This window comes from Rhinolophus hipposideros (genome assembly GCF_964194185.1).
Source record: "Rhinolophus hipposideros genome assembly, chromosome: 1".
Classification (NCBI taxonomy): Eukaryota; Metazoa; Chordata; class Mammalia; order Chiroptera; family Rhinolophidae; genus Rhinolophus; species Rhinolophus hipposideros.
In genome coordinates, this window is record NC_138047.1 from 16229328 (window position 1) to 16248751 (window position 19424).

Below are 19424 nucleotides of genomic sequence, written 5' to 3' on the forward strand. Positions count from 1 at the left end.
AGAATCTTTCTGCCATTTTTTATTCTCTGTTCTATAACTCCCACCTAGACCACTACCTGTATTACAGTATGCAGTCAATGAACATTGTTGAATGTATAAATATATTCAAATTAAATTTTAGCTGAAGTATAAGGAAACAGGTTTGCTACATGTGTGAAATCACTAAAACTTGGCATTAATCTTTATTAATGTCTACTTAAAGCTAATTTGACTTGAGAGTAACAGTGCAATGATAATTATTATTGTAATTCTTTTTAAAAGCAGTAATGTAAGATGTATCACTGGAATGTAACATTGTTACCTGTATTTATTACAAAACCTGAGTCAGCTAGTGACCTTTCATGGCCAAGACATCAGTAAATCATCCTTACATTAACTCTTCTGTTCTCATATAAATACTTCTCATCTTAGTGTTTTGTGTATTTTCCTTATGACATCTGCCGTCAGTAGGGACTCAGTAAAGTAGAGGTGCCCCTCAGAATTCTGAAATTCATATCTTTTATGGCATCTATCTCAGTGTATTCTAGTTTATTGTTAGGTCATGAACTCTGTGGAGACAGAATGAATGTGACAGCTTTCCTTCCAGTACCTAGCACAGGACAGGAAGGGCTCAATGAATAAATGGTAAATGAAAGGAGACAAAATGCAAGAAGAAATCGTCACTTTCCTAGATGCAGCAAAGACCCACTAGGATGTGCCTTGAGTTCCTAAGGACAGTAGCCATCAGTAAAAGTTAAATTGAGAACAGAAATATTAAACTCAGGCACAATAACAAACTGTTAATATATGTTGAAAGCGGTGTGTATCCAACCAGCAATGTTTCAAAGTCTCTTTTAATATGAATAAAATCTAGAAAGTGGCAGTGTTTTGCCCAGCATTCTCATTAACTTTTCTGTTGATTCTCATTTCAGATTAATGCTGAGGATGAATGTTTTATGATTTATAGATGGCATTCTGCTCCAAGTTCATTGTTATTGGTTTTTTAATCATGAGCATAGTTTTAAAATTAGATAACTGAAGCAACCTGCTAGACAATATGCTCATAATTTTGAACTCTTGGTTTTCATTTAAAACAAGCTTGCCAGTATTCCTGTTGAAGCTACTACTTCAGTTTTCCAATTACTGATTGGCAATCTCCAGCCCTCTGAAAAAAATCCAACTCCTTAGCCTGATTTCTCTATAGAAAATACATTTAACAAGAGAATCTCAGCTGTGTTATTTCCCCTCTGTATTTGAGTGTTATTTCCGATCTGACTTTGAGAAGTTTGCTAGTGTATGTCAGAAAAGTGATATTTTTGTATCTTCATTTAAGTTTGGGAAGATTTAAAGAATTGATGATTGAAATACTAAATCTCTGTGATGAAACTAATCTAGAGGAACACGAATGATTCCTTTATAATATAAAATCCAATTGCTAGAATATCAGATGATTATAAGAAGGCGCACATTCTACAATTTTTAGAATATTTTTCAAATTTCAAAAAGTTTCAAAACAAATTTTGAAAACTTTTAGTTAGTTCTTGTGCTCCCCCCCAAAAAAAGGGTCAGGATTCTGATTGAATTTAAAGTACTTAGAGAAACTCACATGTCTACGTAGTATCCATAGACTTGGAATGAAAGAAACATCATGTTTCCTTTTCTGAGTGTGAAATAGGGGAAAGGATTAAATACTAATGAATAGCACCTGTTCCAAGATGCGCATGTGTCTTTCATGGATTTGCCAGAAATTAAATCAAAGCGTCCCATGTGTGTATGAAGGAGAAACATCTGACACTTAAAGTGGCAAACAATAAAACATTAAAAGTATATTTCCTGTGAAGTTGAGTTGATTGGGAAAAAGAAGTTTGATTATCAGGAAAGATATAAATGTGGTTATAGCATATGCATCAAGTGAGAAAACTTTGAAGAGCTTTATAAATTGCAAAATGGTATATGTGTAAAGGAGAGAATACGTAGTCTTTTTTTATATTAAACAATCGCAATGAAAATGGAAAGAGGAGTTTTTGTTTTTTATGGATCAAATTGATGTCCAAGTCGGATAATAGACCAACTATACCTCCATATTTGCATTTGCATATCTGTCTTATATATAAAACAGTGAAGTCATAATTTTATTGTTGTGGTCATGAGTTTCCCTGCTCTCTCCCAACTTCCAGGGGTCCCACATCCTTCCGCCCCAAGCACCAGGCTAGTAGGTCATGGGGAATAGATCCTGACTTTACAGGAATTACTTAAAATTTTCATGTCCTGATGCAACTGGATGATGGATTGAGTTTCTGCAGTTTGTTCATTATCTCCTGTTGCCCAGATTTGTTGTCATGCTGCTTCTCACGTGGCGAGATTTCCTTCTTCTTGCCTAATCTTCCCCCCTTAATATTCCTAATCTGCCCATGGCACATGTTTCAGACATTCTGGTTCATCATTTTTATCTTTCACCATATTCCTGACCCATGTGTACTGAACTTGTTGTTTACTAGTCTGTCTCTCAAAATCTAGGGTCTTACTTAGATCCTGTCTGATTGTCCTTATAAATGTGTGCCCTTGATTGCAATGACCAGTTGCTCATCTCTCTACATGACTGACTCTTCATACCTTCCTATTTCTCCAGCTCTCCAGCTCCAGCCACTCACCTTGAACTTGGAGCTTGGGCTCTGAGAGACCCAAATAGTTCTTTACATACATTTATCCACATTTTCCTGTCTTCAAATCACGTTTGAGTCAGTTTCATGTATGTCTATTGGTTGAAAAAATATACGTTATTATTTAGAAATGTAATCAATACTGAGCTGTGTCTATACGTGGTATTTACTGTAGCTTGTTCCTGAGGGTGTGTAATGTAAAACTGTATTTGGGAACTTCTAGTGGATCGATGATATTCCCTGTGAGCTGAATTGATTTAACAAAGAAAACACCAAATGCATAGTTCAGTTTTAAATCTTTAAAAATATATATATTTATTCAATTAGTATTTACAGAATATCCCCTGCAATGGCATTATGAGAATTTCTTTCATTGTATTTGAATGAAGAATCTTCCTATGCAAGATTGATTTACACACTATTGGCAATTGTATTCACTGAGGAAAATTGAGATTTGCAATAAGCTGATTTTCAGTCATGGCAGAATTTTTCAGCCAAAACCTAGTCTTGGTGATATGGTTTACCTAAGTGGAAATAGCATCCCTGTCTACCTGCTATTCTTGTGTTCTTTATTGCTTTCATTTTCTAAAAGAATTGCCCCAAATTATATAGTTCTTGTCAGGAAACTACATGTATATCCATACTGTACGTTTCTTTATTTCCTTTTTTGTTCTGTTTTGGGGGATAGCATGCGTGTGTGTGTATGTGTGTGTGTGTAGGTACAGATATATATACCCTATGGATTGTGTGTCATAAGAATATTATTCGAGACCCTGTTATTTGGGGCAGAAATTATTTCTTTTTCCCTCAGTGACAATCCTGTTTTTATTTGTGGTTTCGGTTATATTAATACTTAAGGATTGGGGCGTTTACCCTGGCTTAGGCAGCTAAAAATTAGAAACAAATTTGAGGAAAAAAATACACAAGTTGAAATTCCAATCTAAATGTAGGACTAAACTGTCTAGATTATTCTGAAGCAAAATAGTTAAGTATTCTTAAATCTTGAGTTCTATTCAAATCATATTATGTCTTATCTCAGTTCTGTCAGAGAACATTCACTGACTTATTTTTCTAGAGGAAACAAGTTAGCTTTGAAATCAGAACATACTGCTTTTCTGGGCAATAATTTAAAATGTTACTAATTTTGTGTGTTTTTTTTTTCTTCAATATTTAGGAACTGCAGAATCTCAAAACAGTATTTTAGAAGTTCTTACTTGAGACAACTAAGCCAAACATATGAATGAAATGGTCAAAATTAATATATGTGTATGGGTAGTTCTAAAAAGTACATAATCTGTATATACTTCTTTTCACAGTTACCAGGTAATTGGAAATCTTTCAACATTCAATTTATATTTGATTAAAGCAACATTATAAACAGAATTGTTTAAGTTTAGGGAATAAAATGGTTAGATAATCTCTTGGATTTAATTGCATTTTCAAATAAATTCTTAGCATGACTATGGGAGAAGAGCTTGTCACTATTCTGATGCTGACTCAGGGGAGTACCATTTTCAGACTTCTACAGAATGATTTTTGAAAATTGTTAGGAGCCGTGATCATGGGGGTCTTTGTTGCTCAGTAGGAAAGTGGTTGAAGTCATATTAGGAGATGTGATTTGAACACACTTGAAATTACTCATACAGGATAAAGTGACTGAAAGACAATTGCTCTGGGGAAAATAGGATACCATTGGCAGTGAGAAGAAGAAACAAAGATTAAACACACACACACTACTTATCAAATACTAAAACGACACTTAAAAGAAATCTAAAAGCCATTGCTTCAGAACTGATGCTACTTTCCGTGATTCGAGCTTGCTTTTCCAAAAGTGAATGAATTATTCTCACTATAATTTCTTCCAGAGGTGGTCTGGCACATGTCATCAACCACACGCACATAAACGTCTTGTGGGGTTTACACTACCATGTTTACCACAAAAAAAGCCAATGACAAATAGAGTAACCTCTGTGAGCATAACCAGCCTGCCTTGCACATTTCCCCCTCGCATTTACACTCCCTTTGTTTGCCTTTCCTTCCCTCTCACTCCTGCCTGCCGCCGTACCCCCCACACCCCAGCAGGAATGAATGGTTGACTGCTGACTCTCAGCTTCAGATCGAGCCCTCATTACTCCTAGCAGCTTCTCTGCTTTCAATTCCATAGCGCTATTTCACGTTTCTGAATCCACAATGGTGATTTGGAGATTAATCTTAAACTATCTTGTTCTTATTTCCATGATCATTTTCATGTGGTATAGTCAAGAGTTTGGGCTCTGGAGTCAAAGTTTTGGCTTTTAAATCCTGGCTCCTCTCTAGCTCTGGTGTTTTAGACCAAGTTACTGAATCTTGCTAACCTTTAGTTTCCATCTGTAAAAACGGGGGATTTACCATCTATAAAATGGTAACAGTTACAGCAACTAATGCATGTGACATGCTAAGCAAACGGCCTAGCGCATTATAAGCTGGGAGACCAACCATCTCCACATACCCTCGAAGGCATAACTTTCGATGCTAAAACGGGAAAAGTCCTGAGCAAACTGAGTTGATCCCCCTCTTTGTAAGCATTTCATTTACATTATTTAAATTTTATTGTCTTCATATTTTGTATTCCTGGGGAAGCAGAATCCTATGTGACGTCTTTCTCCCATCAAGTTTCACAGGGGCACATGTACCTAGGTGCTTAAATATTTGCATGTGTAAAGAGGTTTGCAATGCCTTATAGTAATAAAATTTATCTAAGACTCAGAAAATTAAAACAAAGATGATAGGAGTCTAGAAGGAGGGAATTGTGAAGAACTTAGCATTGGCTTGAGAGATAATTTTTGAATTTTCTAAGGCATTTTTTGGCCACACAGTCCCTCTTTCCTCTCAGATGGTGACAAGGTTTTGCTCCGGCCTGTCCCCAAGAAGGAGGATCAGTTGCCATAAGTCATCCCCTGCTTGGTGGGGCCTCTTACCAGGAGTGCTGCATGTCAGCCTCGGAATTCCTCTGCAGCGAGTTTCCTCTGGACTCACATTTCTTCGTGTCTGTAATCCCCGGTGGCTTCTTGAATCCCGGGTTTAAACATTTCCTCCAAAAATACTGGGGTGGGGTTCTATATTAGCCTGTTCCAGCTGCTGTAACAGAATACTCGTACCATTGACTGCATTACGTATAAACAGCGGAAATATATTCCTCGCAGTTCTGGAGGCTGGAAGTCAAAGACGAGGAGCCCGCGTGGTCAGGTCTGGTGAACCCCTCTTCCCGTTGCTGACCACTGTCTTCTCCGTGTGTCCTTTTCACACGGCCCACAGAGAGCTAGCTAGCTCTCTGACCTCTTCTCACAGGGCCACTCACCAGATTCATGAGGGCTCCACGCTAATGACTCATTACCTCCCACAGGCCCCATCTCCAAATACCATCACATTGAGGGGTAGGTTTCAACATATGAATGCGGGGTGTCCACACAAACACTCATCATTTCAGGGAGGGAGAGGAAATTTGGGAATAGCATAAATAGGGACACAGGTACCCCTAAATTTGTCATGTGGGGGAGAAGGAAACTGACAGTAGCTCAGTGGTTCATCACCATGGCTAACCATTTGAATGACTTGGAATATATAAAAAATAAAATGTCCAGTCCCTCCCATCCCTACCTCTGAGATTCTGATTTAATTGGACTGGGACCTGGACAGAACATGGTTTTAGAAAATCCCAGGTGAATTTCATCGGCAGTCAGGGTGGAAACCACTGCAAGTAATTGGTTTTTCCTCTGTCTCTTTCCTTGCCACAGTTCATGGCCCCTACCTGAGCTCAAAATTTAACATATGACTGCTTTTATTTTTATATATGATTTTCAACATTTAAGCACTTATTTTATATCACAATGAAGATTATGCATGTTTTTAAAACTTGTTAGTTTTAGCTTAGCTGTAGATCACTGCATTTTTATGTTCAAGTCTGTTTATTTATGGTTTATTATATAGCAAGCCTGTTTTTCAGGCAGCTGTCTAGTCACAGTTTATCATTAAAACAAACAAACTAAAACCTGGAGGCAGTCTCGCTTGTTTCTGTTTTCTGCGGGGAAGGAAAATAATTTTCTATAGTGCCAGGAATTCTCTCTGATTGAAAAATAGCATCTTTCTGCTGCACTTGGCATAAATGTTGTGGATTTAGTACCCACCTCTAGTTTCTGGAGAGAATCAGATGCCGTGGGGACTTGGAGTTCTGACATGGAATTCTTGATGGCACGCACAAAAGCTATTTAAACAAAAAGGTCCACATCGTGGGCCTGTTTTATTACCACTCAAACACCTTGCTCATGGTCTACATGAGATCTAGTTAGGCTATAACACATTATTTAATATTTTGTTCAAAACCAGCATCTTCATACTTTCTCTTTTATATTTATATCTTCATTCAGTTTAGCAATTCCCCTGATTGTCTAAATAGAGATTCTGTGTGCTACCCTTCCCCATAAAAAAAAACCTCATTAAGTTCTTTGACATGCATTAAATGATAAAACCACAGTTAAGTATTAGAAAATATGACAGTAATTTTGTTGTGTCTTATATCTTTACTGGAAAACTTCTGATGATTTTTCTCCTTATTTGGGATCTTTAAACAAGTAAGCCTATGAGGAAAAACCCAAAATTATTTTCTCTGTTTGTGTTATGTTTATAGTTATCCAATTGCTATAGACTGAATGCTTGTGTCCCCTCCCAAACCTTAAAGTTGAAATCTTAACCCCCAAAGTGATGGCATTAGGAGGTGGGGTCTTTGGCTGGTGATAAGGTCATGAGGGTGGACACCCCATGAATGACATTTAGTGTCCTTATAAAAGAGACCCCAGAGAACTCCCTTATCCTCTTCTGCCATCTAAAGACACAGCAGTTTGAACTAGGAAGTGGGATCTCACCAGACTCAAACCCACTGACACCTTAATCTTGGACTTTTGTCTCCAGAATGGTGAGAAATAAATGCTTGTTGTGATTATGATGTACAAATTGCATAAACATAAACATATTACCGTATATGCGTTAGCATATTTAAAATTTTTTTCATTGTAGTCTTTTCCTTTTAGTTTTCTCCTCCACATATTTTAAGATGGTTGTGCTTAATTCTGTACACCAAAATTTAAAGGTCATAATTAAATAGAGTAGCAAAGGATTAAAAGTTTACTTTTTATTTTCAATAAGTGTGCAGGGTTATTTATTTATCTTACTTAATATTTACAAATAAATTAAAATAATAATTAATGAAATGACGTGTTTCATGGATACAAACCAATTCAGGAGTGCCAATCTGGAATATGCAGTTGGAATCATTGACTAATATATTTAACTGGAAATGCTCCAAGTATCCAGAGCCATTTCTTTAATTGGGCAAAGGGCAAATGTCTAGGGCCATCACTGCTGTTGGAGGGCAATTGTTCTTGTCACTCGTCTTATGCCTGGCATGCTTTGAACATAGTAGAAAATGGTAGTTGTTAACATTTATGCAAGTTTACTAAGTGATAGGTATTGTAGGAAGCCCCAGGCACACATGAACTCAATAAATATTTGAGAGTCCAGGGAGTGAGTAAATGGTCAGTGCTTCCAGCTTCCAATACATAAAAAAAGGTTCTTTTACTCAGCTAAGTAAGTGGGCCTAGATAGCTATAGGGATTTCAGTATTTTTTCTTCATGAGTGAAATTTGACAATATCCTTGATATCTTGACATTAAATACTTAAATTGATTTAATAATGTTAAAAAGTCCTATTTTTCTGAAGTATTTGGTGTTTACTGTTTTAATAACTTTATAATGTACTGCAAATCCAAGTAAAGATCTTGGTGATTTCTCTTTGATGCCACATCTAGACATTAAATTACACAATTTGTAACAACACTGCAATATTAATTCAAGAACTAGTAAAAAAAAAATCCCCTTTCAACGTAGTATCATTATTATCTGGAGAACACATTAATGATTTGTAATTTTCTGATGATTAATCTTTAAAAGTTTGATGTTCTCATATATCATTAGAATGAATGTGCCACTTATAAAACATTAATTGTTCGTAATATCCAAGAATTACATCTGCTTTATTCTTTTATTATAAAAACTGTCCTGAATAAATCAACCCATGACAATTACTTTATGTACTCAACCTAAGTGAACAAAAATGACAACCTGTTATGGATTTTTTCGCACATGTATTACGCAAGCTTTACTAATGTATCAGATAATTAATTCAAAACACAATGAAGGATATGGTACTAAAATATCTTCACTTAAAGCCCATGCTTCTGCTTACCAATACTGGAACATATTTACAGAGAAACACCAAGTATATACTACTGATTTTGTGGGGTTTTTATCTAGCTTCTGTGTTGGTTTCTCTAGACTTCAGTGTTCTTCAAAACTGGAACAATGTCCTTTGAATGTGAAAATCAATGGTGAGAACAGCACAAACTAAGTGAATACTATTTTAATACTACATTCTTTTGATGTAGAAGGACAATGTTTATGAAATTCTTGAAGTGTTTTGGTTTCTCAGGCTTTTATAACATACGCAACTAACCGATGTAGTCCTGACTTACAGCCAAAATTAAATGGAAAATTTATATATTTTAAGTGAAAGTTTATTTTAAGGGTGTAGACTTATTATTAACTGCTAAACAAACACATGTTGTTAAAATATAGCCCATGTTTACCATCTTTGTAAAGGTAACATTCAGGTGTGTGTCTTGAAATATTCAGAGCGTCCTGTTATATGAGAAGTATCCAGTGAAAACATGTACCCGTTGCCATTGGTTTGACAAGCCAATTAAATTTCTTTAAATATCTTTCTTTTTAATGCCTAGGAGGATCATATGGCTAAGTGGAAACATTATTTTGTTACGAGTTATGGGAAATTTATTTTTTGTATTTGTGTTCTTTTGCCATAGCATCTGCAATAGAGAAATAAAATATATTTCTAACATTTTTAACTGCATCTTAAACGGGATCCCTATGTATGTCCTTAATTACTGAAATTTATACTAATCTAGAGATTGCTTATAACATCACTACCCGAATTTCACATGACACTGAAAATGGCATTTTGTTTCAAAAGTTTCTAGCAGAGCACGACGTCACTTGAGGGTTTGGGAGGGGTATTTTGAGACTTGCTTTAAGGAATCGATGCGTGTGTTTAATGTGCAGCACCTGTACTTCCGGGAGCCTACCAGCAAAGCCATTCCCAAGGCTATGGGTACATGCACCAGACCAGCCTGTCATCCATGAGGTCAATGCAGCATTCACCGAATCTAGTAAGTGTCGATGTGAAGTGTTCCTTCTTCCATGGTCTTCCCATTTCATCTCTGAAATGCTATAAATACAGATGGAATAGAGTTGAACTGAATATTGTACTTTTTCTTTTTCTCAATGCTAAAATGATTTTTATTTATATTTTTAAATTTACTATTTATGAATGTATAGTTGACATACAATATTATATTAGCTTCAGGTACAACAAAGTGATTTAACATGTTTCATACCTTACGTTGTGATCACCCCAGTAAGTCTAGTAACCATCTGTTACCATACAAAGTTATTACAGTATTGTTGACTATATTCCCTGTGCTTTCCATTACATCCCTTTGACTTATTTATTTTATAACTGGAAATGTGTTCCTTTTATTGCCTTTTATCATTTTTAGCCATTTTCCCTCCACCCCCTGGCAACCATCCGTTTGTCCTTTGTATCTGTGAGTTTGCTTCTGTTTTGTTTGTTCATTTATTTTGTTTTTTTAGATTCCACGCATAAGAAAAATCATACCATCTGTATCTTTCTCTGTCTGACTTATTTCACGTAGCATAATACCTTCTAGGCCCATTTGTGTTGTTGCAAATGGCACAATTTCATTCTTTTTTATGGCTGAGTAATATTCCACTGTGTATATACATATACACATATGTATATATACACCACATCTTCTTTATCCATTCATCTATCAATGGACATGTACGTTTTCATATAAAGGATAAAGGATATGCTGCTATTTGTATAACCCTTTTGAAGGAGGCAAAAGTCTTATAAACCATTGAGAAGGGGAGGTATGATGTGAAAAGATGTAAACAATAGAACACAAAGAATCTACCAGGACAATATCCTAATCGTTACTTCATGATTGGTTTAGCCAATTATTTCCATTCAGTCTGGAAAGCACAAATATTTGGTCATATTAACTAGTTAACCTTGACATTAATCAAAATGACCACTGAAACCTAAACAGCACAGCCAATGTGTCTTTGAATCCTCTTACTGGAAATCTTGAAGTATTGATTCATTCATTAGAGATAAAGTTTGGAAGCAATGTTTGAGATAATTTAGTCAAATGTGACATCTCATCCTTCATCAAGCTCCTGACTCAGTCCCTGGCCTTTGCTGGAGAACTTGGGAACAGGCGTCCTCCCTGACCCCTACCCCCACTGTTTGAAAGTTATCTTTACTCGCTCTCCAATTCTTGTGTTTCAGCCAGTTCCCTCAGTTTATGAATTCACTTGATTTTGAGATTGTCTGATGTTACATATTAGCCAAACTTTTGGCCTTACATGAAAACAAGTATAGTAAAACTCAATTTATAGTTTGGATGTTAACTCCTTGTCTGATACATAATTTGCAAATATTTTCTCCCATTAGGTAGGTTGCCTTTTCATTTTGTTGATGGTTTCCTTTGGTGTGTTGAAGCTATTTAGTTTGATGTAGTCCCACTTGTTTATTTTTGCTTTTGGTGTCAGATTAAAAAAATCATGACCACGACGGATGTCAAGGAACTTACTACCTATGTTTTCTTCTAGGAGTTTTATGATTTCAGGTCTTACATTCAAATCTTTAATCTATTTTGAGTTAATTTTTGTGTATGGCGTAAAATAGTGGTCCAGTTTCAGTCTTTTGCATGTGGCTGTCCTGTGTTCCCATCACCATTTATTGAAGAGATTGTCGTTTCCCCCTTGTATGTTCTTGGCTCCTTTGTCATAAATTAATTGACCATATGTGCATAGGTTAATTTCTGGGTTCTCTATTTTGTTTCATTGATTTATGTTTCTGTTTTTATGCCCATACCATACTGTTTTGATGACTTACAGCTTTGTAATGTAGTTTGGAGCCAGGAAGCAAACGTTTTCCTCATTATAACAAAGATTTAGTCATATGTGCCTTAATATTTAGAACATTTATATGCTAAATTTCTACCACTGTGATACAAAAACCAATAAAATGAGTATATTTTTTATTTTTTCCCTTTTATTTGTTTTATATATTTTTAAAAGGAAACAAAAAGTTTTGATACCTGTTTAAGAAAAGTTCATTATCTCTGCCTGGGCACCAGTTGCAGTGACTTGGCAATGACTTGGATCTGTCTGCCACTGTGGCAGGTTTTGTTCTCTGAAGGCTGTGGGCGAGGGGACAATCTGTGTCATCTGAGATCTCTGGGGTTAGCTGACGCTGGGGGCAGCTGGGCCTTGCTGTTTCAAAGCTGACCATTTGATGGGCCAGCTATTGTCTTTAGTGGCTTGCACTCTCCCTGTTCTGGCCCCCCAGTATTATGCTTTTTGCTAGCCCGGTAAACTTGAGATGAGCATAGGTAAGACACCAGACCCCGGTTGCCAGATCTCCAGAACAAAATGTACTTGGAAGCATTCCTAACAGGTACTTTATGTGTGGGCGGGTTTGGTGTAATGGGCATTTGTGGCTGTGACTATTTTGGTATTCATCGTGTGACCCCATGTTTCCTTGCCCAGAGGACCTACCGAGCCATGTACGATTACAGTGCCCAGGATGAAGATGAGGTCTCCTTCAGGGACGGCGACTACATCGTCAACGTGCAACCCATCGATGATGGCTGGATGTACGGCACAGTGCAGAGGACAGGGAAAACAGGGATGCTCCCAGCGAATTACATTGAGTTTGTTAATTAATTGTTTCTCCTTGCCCTTTCCGCTTTATTCTAATGTATACTAAACCTAATCTTTTTAAAAGATAGAAGATACTTTTAAGACAACTTGGCAGTTATTTTACAATAATCTATCCTTACTTTGACAATTAGACACACAGGTACCAGGAAGAAGGAATGACTTCTGGGCTGAAAACAGCAGCATTTTCAGTAATTCCTAGTAGCAAAATAATTAGGTCTGGAGACCTGGTGCTGCTAATTGTGTTATTGGTTTCTTTTGATTGGCTATTGAACCCTTCTCGGAAATGTATTTTTGTAGACTTTAATAGAAATGTTGATTGTCCCATAAATGTAACAAGTATCTGAAACTTCTCAGCTGTAACTTTGGAATCACCAGAAGCCAATTCTCTCAATTCAGTAACACAGCCAATAATTTAAAAACCATTTAGCTTTGGAGTCATTAGGCAATTTCCAATTCCAGTGAAAAATGCCTATTATAATAAATGTAAGCAGTGGCAGAATGACAGTTTGGTTAAGATTGTATTGACTGGTGGCCTTAGGGACTTAGAAATTTCTACTGAACAAAGAAATTTTTGTTGTTGTTTCCTTGGCTGACTTGGTTCTACTTATTTCTCATTTGTACCAATCCCCATTTACATTCTATGGAACCAAGTGTATGCTTGACTCCACAGAATGACAGGACCAAATAACTTCACAGCTACTCTGCAAAGGGCAAATTTAAGGTCATCTCTATTATTTCCCTAATAGCCTTTACCCTGTTGCATGCCATGTAGGTTCAAGCTTCTGTAGCATAGGCAGTTGCACCGCCCATTCCTGTTACTAAAGCAAAAAGTGTGGCTGATATCTAAAAAGCCTTTCCTCTAGTTGCCAGCTCATCAGGAAAACATATTTTGAAAAGTTGCTTATTAAGATTCTCCTGCTGCATTGCACTCTAGTTTTGAAGGATTTACACCTTAGGAAATAGATGTATACTCTAGTAAATAAGTGATTTAGGTGTTCATTGAACAGCTTTCATTAACTTAATGCCTCTGCTGATTTAAAAGTTAAGAAAACTTAACACGAGCCAGTGACAAAGTGGGACATGGAGTGTGCTACAGGAAACCAGTGAACAAAAAGTTACTAGCTCCACAGAAAGAGATGATCTGGTTTCTTATTTTGGGAAATGGTCTGGAATGGAAACCTAGACACTAAAATCAGTTAATGAAAAGACTTCCTTTCCACTTCCTGCTTTTTATTTTCTAAATCACATTCAAGGGGTGAGAGAGGAATGTCATCAGGATTTTAGGTACAGGCCCAACAGGTTGTTCACTAAAAACGAAATGGTCAGATTTTGATTTTCAGACGAGTGACCTTGCAGTTTCCTGCTGGACTCCTAGCCATGACTGCAGCCATTGCTGATGTGTCATGGAATTTCACCTGGGGTCCATAGTCAGGATCACCTGAGAGATTAACATCCATCAGCAACTTTGTTTTTCTGATTGTCATTTATTGGGGCCTGCAACAGGGTAGCATTTATGTAGAATCTGACTCATAATTGGGAAGAAACTGAAAAAGCGAAGTTACAAAAGTGTAATAAAATGTATAAGTCTTGGGAATATCTACCTTATATGATATAGTCAAAGAAATTAACAAAATATCCTGTAAAATATTTTTTATTGAAATCTTTATTGGTCCAAAGGCAAATGTTAATTCATTGACACCATTGAAAGGCTAGCAAATACTTTTGGAAACCCGTAGTTTCCTTTTATCCAGCTAAAAGAGTAAATATGATAATATTTATTACACGCAAGCTGCATTTACATGACACTGACATAAAGTTGAAAGGAGAAAAATTCAGTATGTCAACTGTAATTGAAAAAAAAAATTTTAAAGAAAAATTCAGGCAAATTACTAGAGCTTTATTTGAGTGGGTTTACAGATTTCCAAATAATGAGTTTGACTAATTTTCTGTCATTGAAATGACCAGTCATGTTTAAATTGATTAAACCCCATATCAGTTTTGATGTCTTGTACACAAACCTACAGACACAAGCCAAACTTGCAATATTCTGGCAAAAGTTCCTGTGCATTAAAATGAGGAAAATAAGCTTGCTCAATTTTATTATATTGTTAAGTAAATATTTACATTTCACCCAGACAGACCTCTTTTCGTGATTATAAAAAGTAGTTGTTGATTAAATTTGCAGACTAAATGTACAACAGGTACAATTTTTGACAAATAGCACATTTATAGGAAGCTTAAAGGAAACAAACTTAAAATGATTATAAAGGGGAAAGTTACCATAAAGTAACAGTTTGATGTTTCATTGTTTTCTCTCATCCACTGATTTCAAAATCAGATTCATTGACTGTAAAAGTCATACTTATTTGGGGAATAATTCTCCTAAAAGTTTAAGCTTTGCATAGCAAGATGTTTCTGCTTCCAGATGTCAGGAATTCAGATCTGATCAGAATTTAACGAGAGGGCAGTTATTTTACAGTAAAGACTGAGGGAGAACAAGGTGTCACATGCTCCTGACACTCTAATTTAATAGGGTTGTCATTGTTACCGAAGCTCGTCAGGATATTAAACATCTCAGCAGAAATATAGGAAACATATATGTTGAATACCAAAGTGCTACTTTCACAGCATCGTTTTCAAAACTACAGTCTTGAACATCTCCCCTTTCCACAACCCCCCCTTCAGTTTCACACCAGATATCCCACACACAACACTTGACAGCTAGTGAAGGGTTTAAAACACGAGTGTTTTAAAAATCAAGTTCAAGTAGACTTTACAGAGAGCATGCTCCAGATTTTCTAAATTTGATTTGTTCTCCAGCCTGATAAAAGCACAAGGAGAAGTTTGACACGGTTTTCAAGGTCCCCAAAACAAAATTGTATGTGGATCATATCTCTCTGGAGAAAAGCATAGCAACAGAATATAATGCTTTTGTTGTAAGTTTTTGTGGTAGACGTTTTTACTAATTGTTGGTCTGTAGGAAAGCTTTCTACCGTATCTCTAACCTGTGGCAAAAGACTTCTTTGTGTCTTCTTGTTATTGTTTACACGTGTGCAGTGTAGCCCTGTTTGAAATATTTATCTGGTTGTCAGATGTCCCTATATCTTCTCAGGCCTCCCCCCACCTACACACAACACACAGGAATTTGCAAGCACAATTCCCAAGAACACCTTGTGTGAAGATGGATGAAACTAGACCAGCTCCTCTCTTGCCACTGGGTTCATTGCTCGAAAATGAAGATGCAGTTTTCACAGTTTTGCCACAGTCTTTCTTTCCTTATCCTCTCCATGTTGAGCTAGACAGCACTCTAGGGGTCAGGAAGTCGACTTTTCTAAAACCGTGGAAGTTCAGGAGATGCATCTTTTTCAGGTTTATCCATCTCCAGTGGAATGTTTTTAATGAAAAGATAAAGAGAATGTGTGTAATCTTTTAATAACACATCCCTGTAGGAAGTGGATGTAGTTTATACCAAAATTATAATATAGATATATAAAAAAAATAGGTGCCTTTTATTACCCTGATTTATCCACTATGGTCTTGGAATGAAAACCAAGCAAGCAAGTGTCTGCTTATTCTGTAGTAATATTTTATTATACACGATTGGTATTTTTATGGTAGGGAAACGAGATGCTCCTGACAGATGTGAAAGGCGATAGCTGCTTGTCTTTTATCTCTAGAGGTTTAGAACTTTAGGAAAGTTCTAAAGGAATAGATGACTAGGAATAGATGACTTCTTCCATCTATTTCTGAAAGGTTCTTTGTGGATTTATATATAGTTAAGATGCATAAACATTAACTTTAGGTTTGAGATTGAAAACACCTATTGTAAGATAGACGAATTCTGCTATGAGTCTGAATTCATTACACAAGATGAAATTCATTTCATAACTTTATTATTGTTTAGCTATTTGCTTCTGATAATCTAAAAGTCGCTGGAATGTGCTTGTTTTGGGGAACATGACACGGAGATGAGAAAGCTTTAGTTAAGTAAGAAGTTATGCAAGTGAATGCTAAAGTGAAAGTCTTCTTCTGAAGTATTTCATGCCCATTAGGATCCTTTCCAAACAGGTGTCAACTATGGATAATTAAAAAAATCAAGACATTGTATGATGCTTCTGTGGCCATCATTCCATGATGTTTAGACTGCTGGAACCCACAATCCTGGGGGGATCCCCAGGGCAAATTTCCTCCCCAATTGTCCATACTACTTTAATGTATTTATGGGAGTTCCATATGCTTTTAGTGTTTGATGTATGGTATCCAGTTTGCGTAGTACATACTTCTTTGTAATCCAGTTGCTATTACGAGTGATTTACTTAAAGGAAAAGAGAAATCTGCGTCATTCTTCAGTGTCCACACAATGACTGGCTGAGCATGTAGAAATAGCAACAGGTGTGTTACAGGCACGGTGTGGAACTGTCATTGGCCTTTGACCTGGGATCAAAATGCAAAAGTGAGTCATTGTGCAGTTTGGTGTCTGTTTGCTTTAAAATATGTAGAATTGTGGTTGATAAATGAATTTGCAAGATTTTACTAGCTTTGCGCGCTTAGGGTTTTGGAGGAAACAATGTTTTTTAAATGAAGGGACTTAACAAAACAACACAATGTTATCCATATAATTTGGCTTTTGTTATGCAAATTGTTAACACCAGCTATTAAAATATATTTTAGTAGAAATGCTTTAATTCATGTTTTTTTCCTCTACACTGTGAATCTTTAAGCCTTGGTGGACTAGAGCAACATCGTGCTGCCCAAAGGAGTAACCTATGCAAACTAGTTCACATTTCAGTGGATGTCACAGTAATTGTGTAATCAGACATCATTTCCCTCTGCATAATGTACAGTGGCCCTGAAATAACAAATGAAGCTCAGCATCTCATATGTATAGTGTAGTCACTCACAAATCCTTCAAGGCTACCATAATCATGAGTATTATTATTTGTTTAAGAGCAAGTCGCTGATTTAGCTATTAAAACTACTTGAACGATGTTGGAACAAGAATGATGGATGGATGTGTTGGCCATGGCGTCAGTGTGGTCACTGCAAATGTTCTCCTGTGACAGAACTGTGTTTTCAGATGCACTCTCTCCAGGGTATTATTATTCTGTGTCTTCTTTCTGTATTTGTAAGACATTATAACGCTTTAATTTCCGACCTCTACACGTTCGGTTTGCTTAAATAAATGCAGGATATAACAAAATGGTTCCACTTGTTGGTTCTCACCTTGGTTTCTTGGAGCATGGGTTATTGATAATATTCTGGGTGTTAGGTTTATTGTGACAACTCACATCAAGTCCCATCAAAGATATATATACTCGTATGTCGGCTTCAGTGACTTGCATTGCTGAGTCCTTCAGTGTGTCTTCTTCCCCCAAATAGACTTGGTTTTAAATGATAACAAGACTATGCGTTTTACAGCTCAGTATCTTTCTGATTTTATATCAAAGTACTACAATACTCCATCTTTGTAGTTTACTTCTTTCAAGATTAAAACCCTTATGTGTCCTCAATAGCACGATTTTAATTTTCTTGAACTTGTAAGATGAAAGAAACAGCTTGGAGCAAAGAATAGAAAGTGCGCAAATTAAGTACATGACATAGGAAGACGCTGTGATTTCTCAGCTAAGAATGGCTGCTTTATCACAGAACATAATTGCTTTTCTTTCTAATTTTCCCATAGTTGGAAAAAGTGAGTTAGTCCCTATTTTTACCCCCATATAAATCTATCGAGACCAGAACCTTTGCCCTGTTGTATTATTTTGTAGAAGCACCTTTTGATGGCCCATAAACTCTCCTAATTATAAACTGATAAACTTTGCAGATGACACATTTAGGACACTTGCTCATAGAATAAACACTTCTTTCTAATCTTGACTTTTCTGTTTTTGGGGTATTTTTTTTTAATTCCAAAAGTATGAAATAAATACGTGTATAATAGTAATCATCAAACATAGTGATGATATTTCCAATTACAAAACAGCTTATTTATTTGTTTGTTTGCAGGATTTACTATGTTTTTCTCCCTCCAAGACTTTTCCCCCGCCATAATACTAAGTCTACTCCTTGGAACCCAAGCCACACAGAAATAAATAACTTAGCAAGGTTTTTGTTTTTTTTCCCCCCCGAACTGAAGTAATTTAGGTTTGGAATACACTATGCTTATCATTTGATTAACTTAAAAATTTGTGAAGTTACTTTTATAGATAATTGAGACATACATGACCACCAGAAGTCCACCAAAATAACGTTTTACAAAAATACTCAGACACAGTGAATTAAAAAGTAGATAAAAGGAAAGTTTTGTTCCTTTCTCTATGTAATCTGCTTCTCCTAAACAGGATTGAATAAGAGTTTTGTGATGGCAGAAAACTGGATGTGGTCCAAATGGGAACTTCAGCTAATTTCTGCGGTTTGAAGCAAACATTTTAGGCCTTTGTCTATTATACTTGTATGTGGGAGCAGCAGAGTTCTGATGAAAAAATAGAATGACAAAATAGGTTCGAAGGGTGAAAAGTCAATATTAGAACAGAGCACCCAGTTAGTGATTTTGCATTTAGACCATGACATTTGATCTTTGCCACCTTTCCCATTTTTTTTTTTTTTTGAAGTAGCAAACATGAAAGAGGATAGTAGACTGAAATATACAGAGAAAGAGGTAAATCTGAACTCTGGTTATTCAACTTGAAAAAATGTGTATGATCATAATCATCATACACACTTTTCTGCATCTTAAATTTAGTTGTTAGATTGCACTGTAAATGAATTAGTTTCTGGTGTTTGACCCAGGATAGCCATACTTACTGTCTTTTTCCAGATGGTTGCTATCCAAGGCCATGACCCAAATTAACTTTATCTCCTGTGACC

The 19424-nt window shown here is 36.2% G+C and overlaps 1 protein-coding gene across 1 annotated transcript in view; it reads left to right on the plus strand.

Moving 5' to 3' along the window:
- Window positions 1–17764, plus strand: part of NEBL (nebulette) — a 105984-nt gene extending 88220 nt beyond the window's left edge. The window contains exons 25-26 of the mRNA XM_081059900.1: window positions 9807–9913; window positions 12387–17764. Coding sequence (XP_080916026.1) covers window positions 9807–9913; window positions 12387–12563 — 284 coding nt within the window. The 3' untranslated portion in view covers window positions 12564–17764. The remainder of the gene's footprint in view (window positions 1–9806; window positions 9914–12386) is intronic.
- Window positions 17765–19424: the final 1660 nt, after the last annotated feature.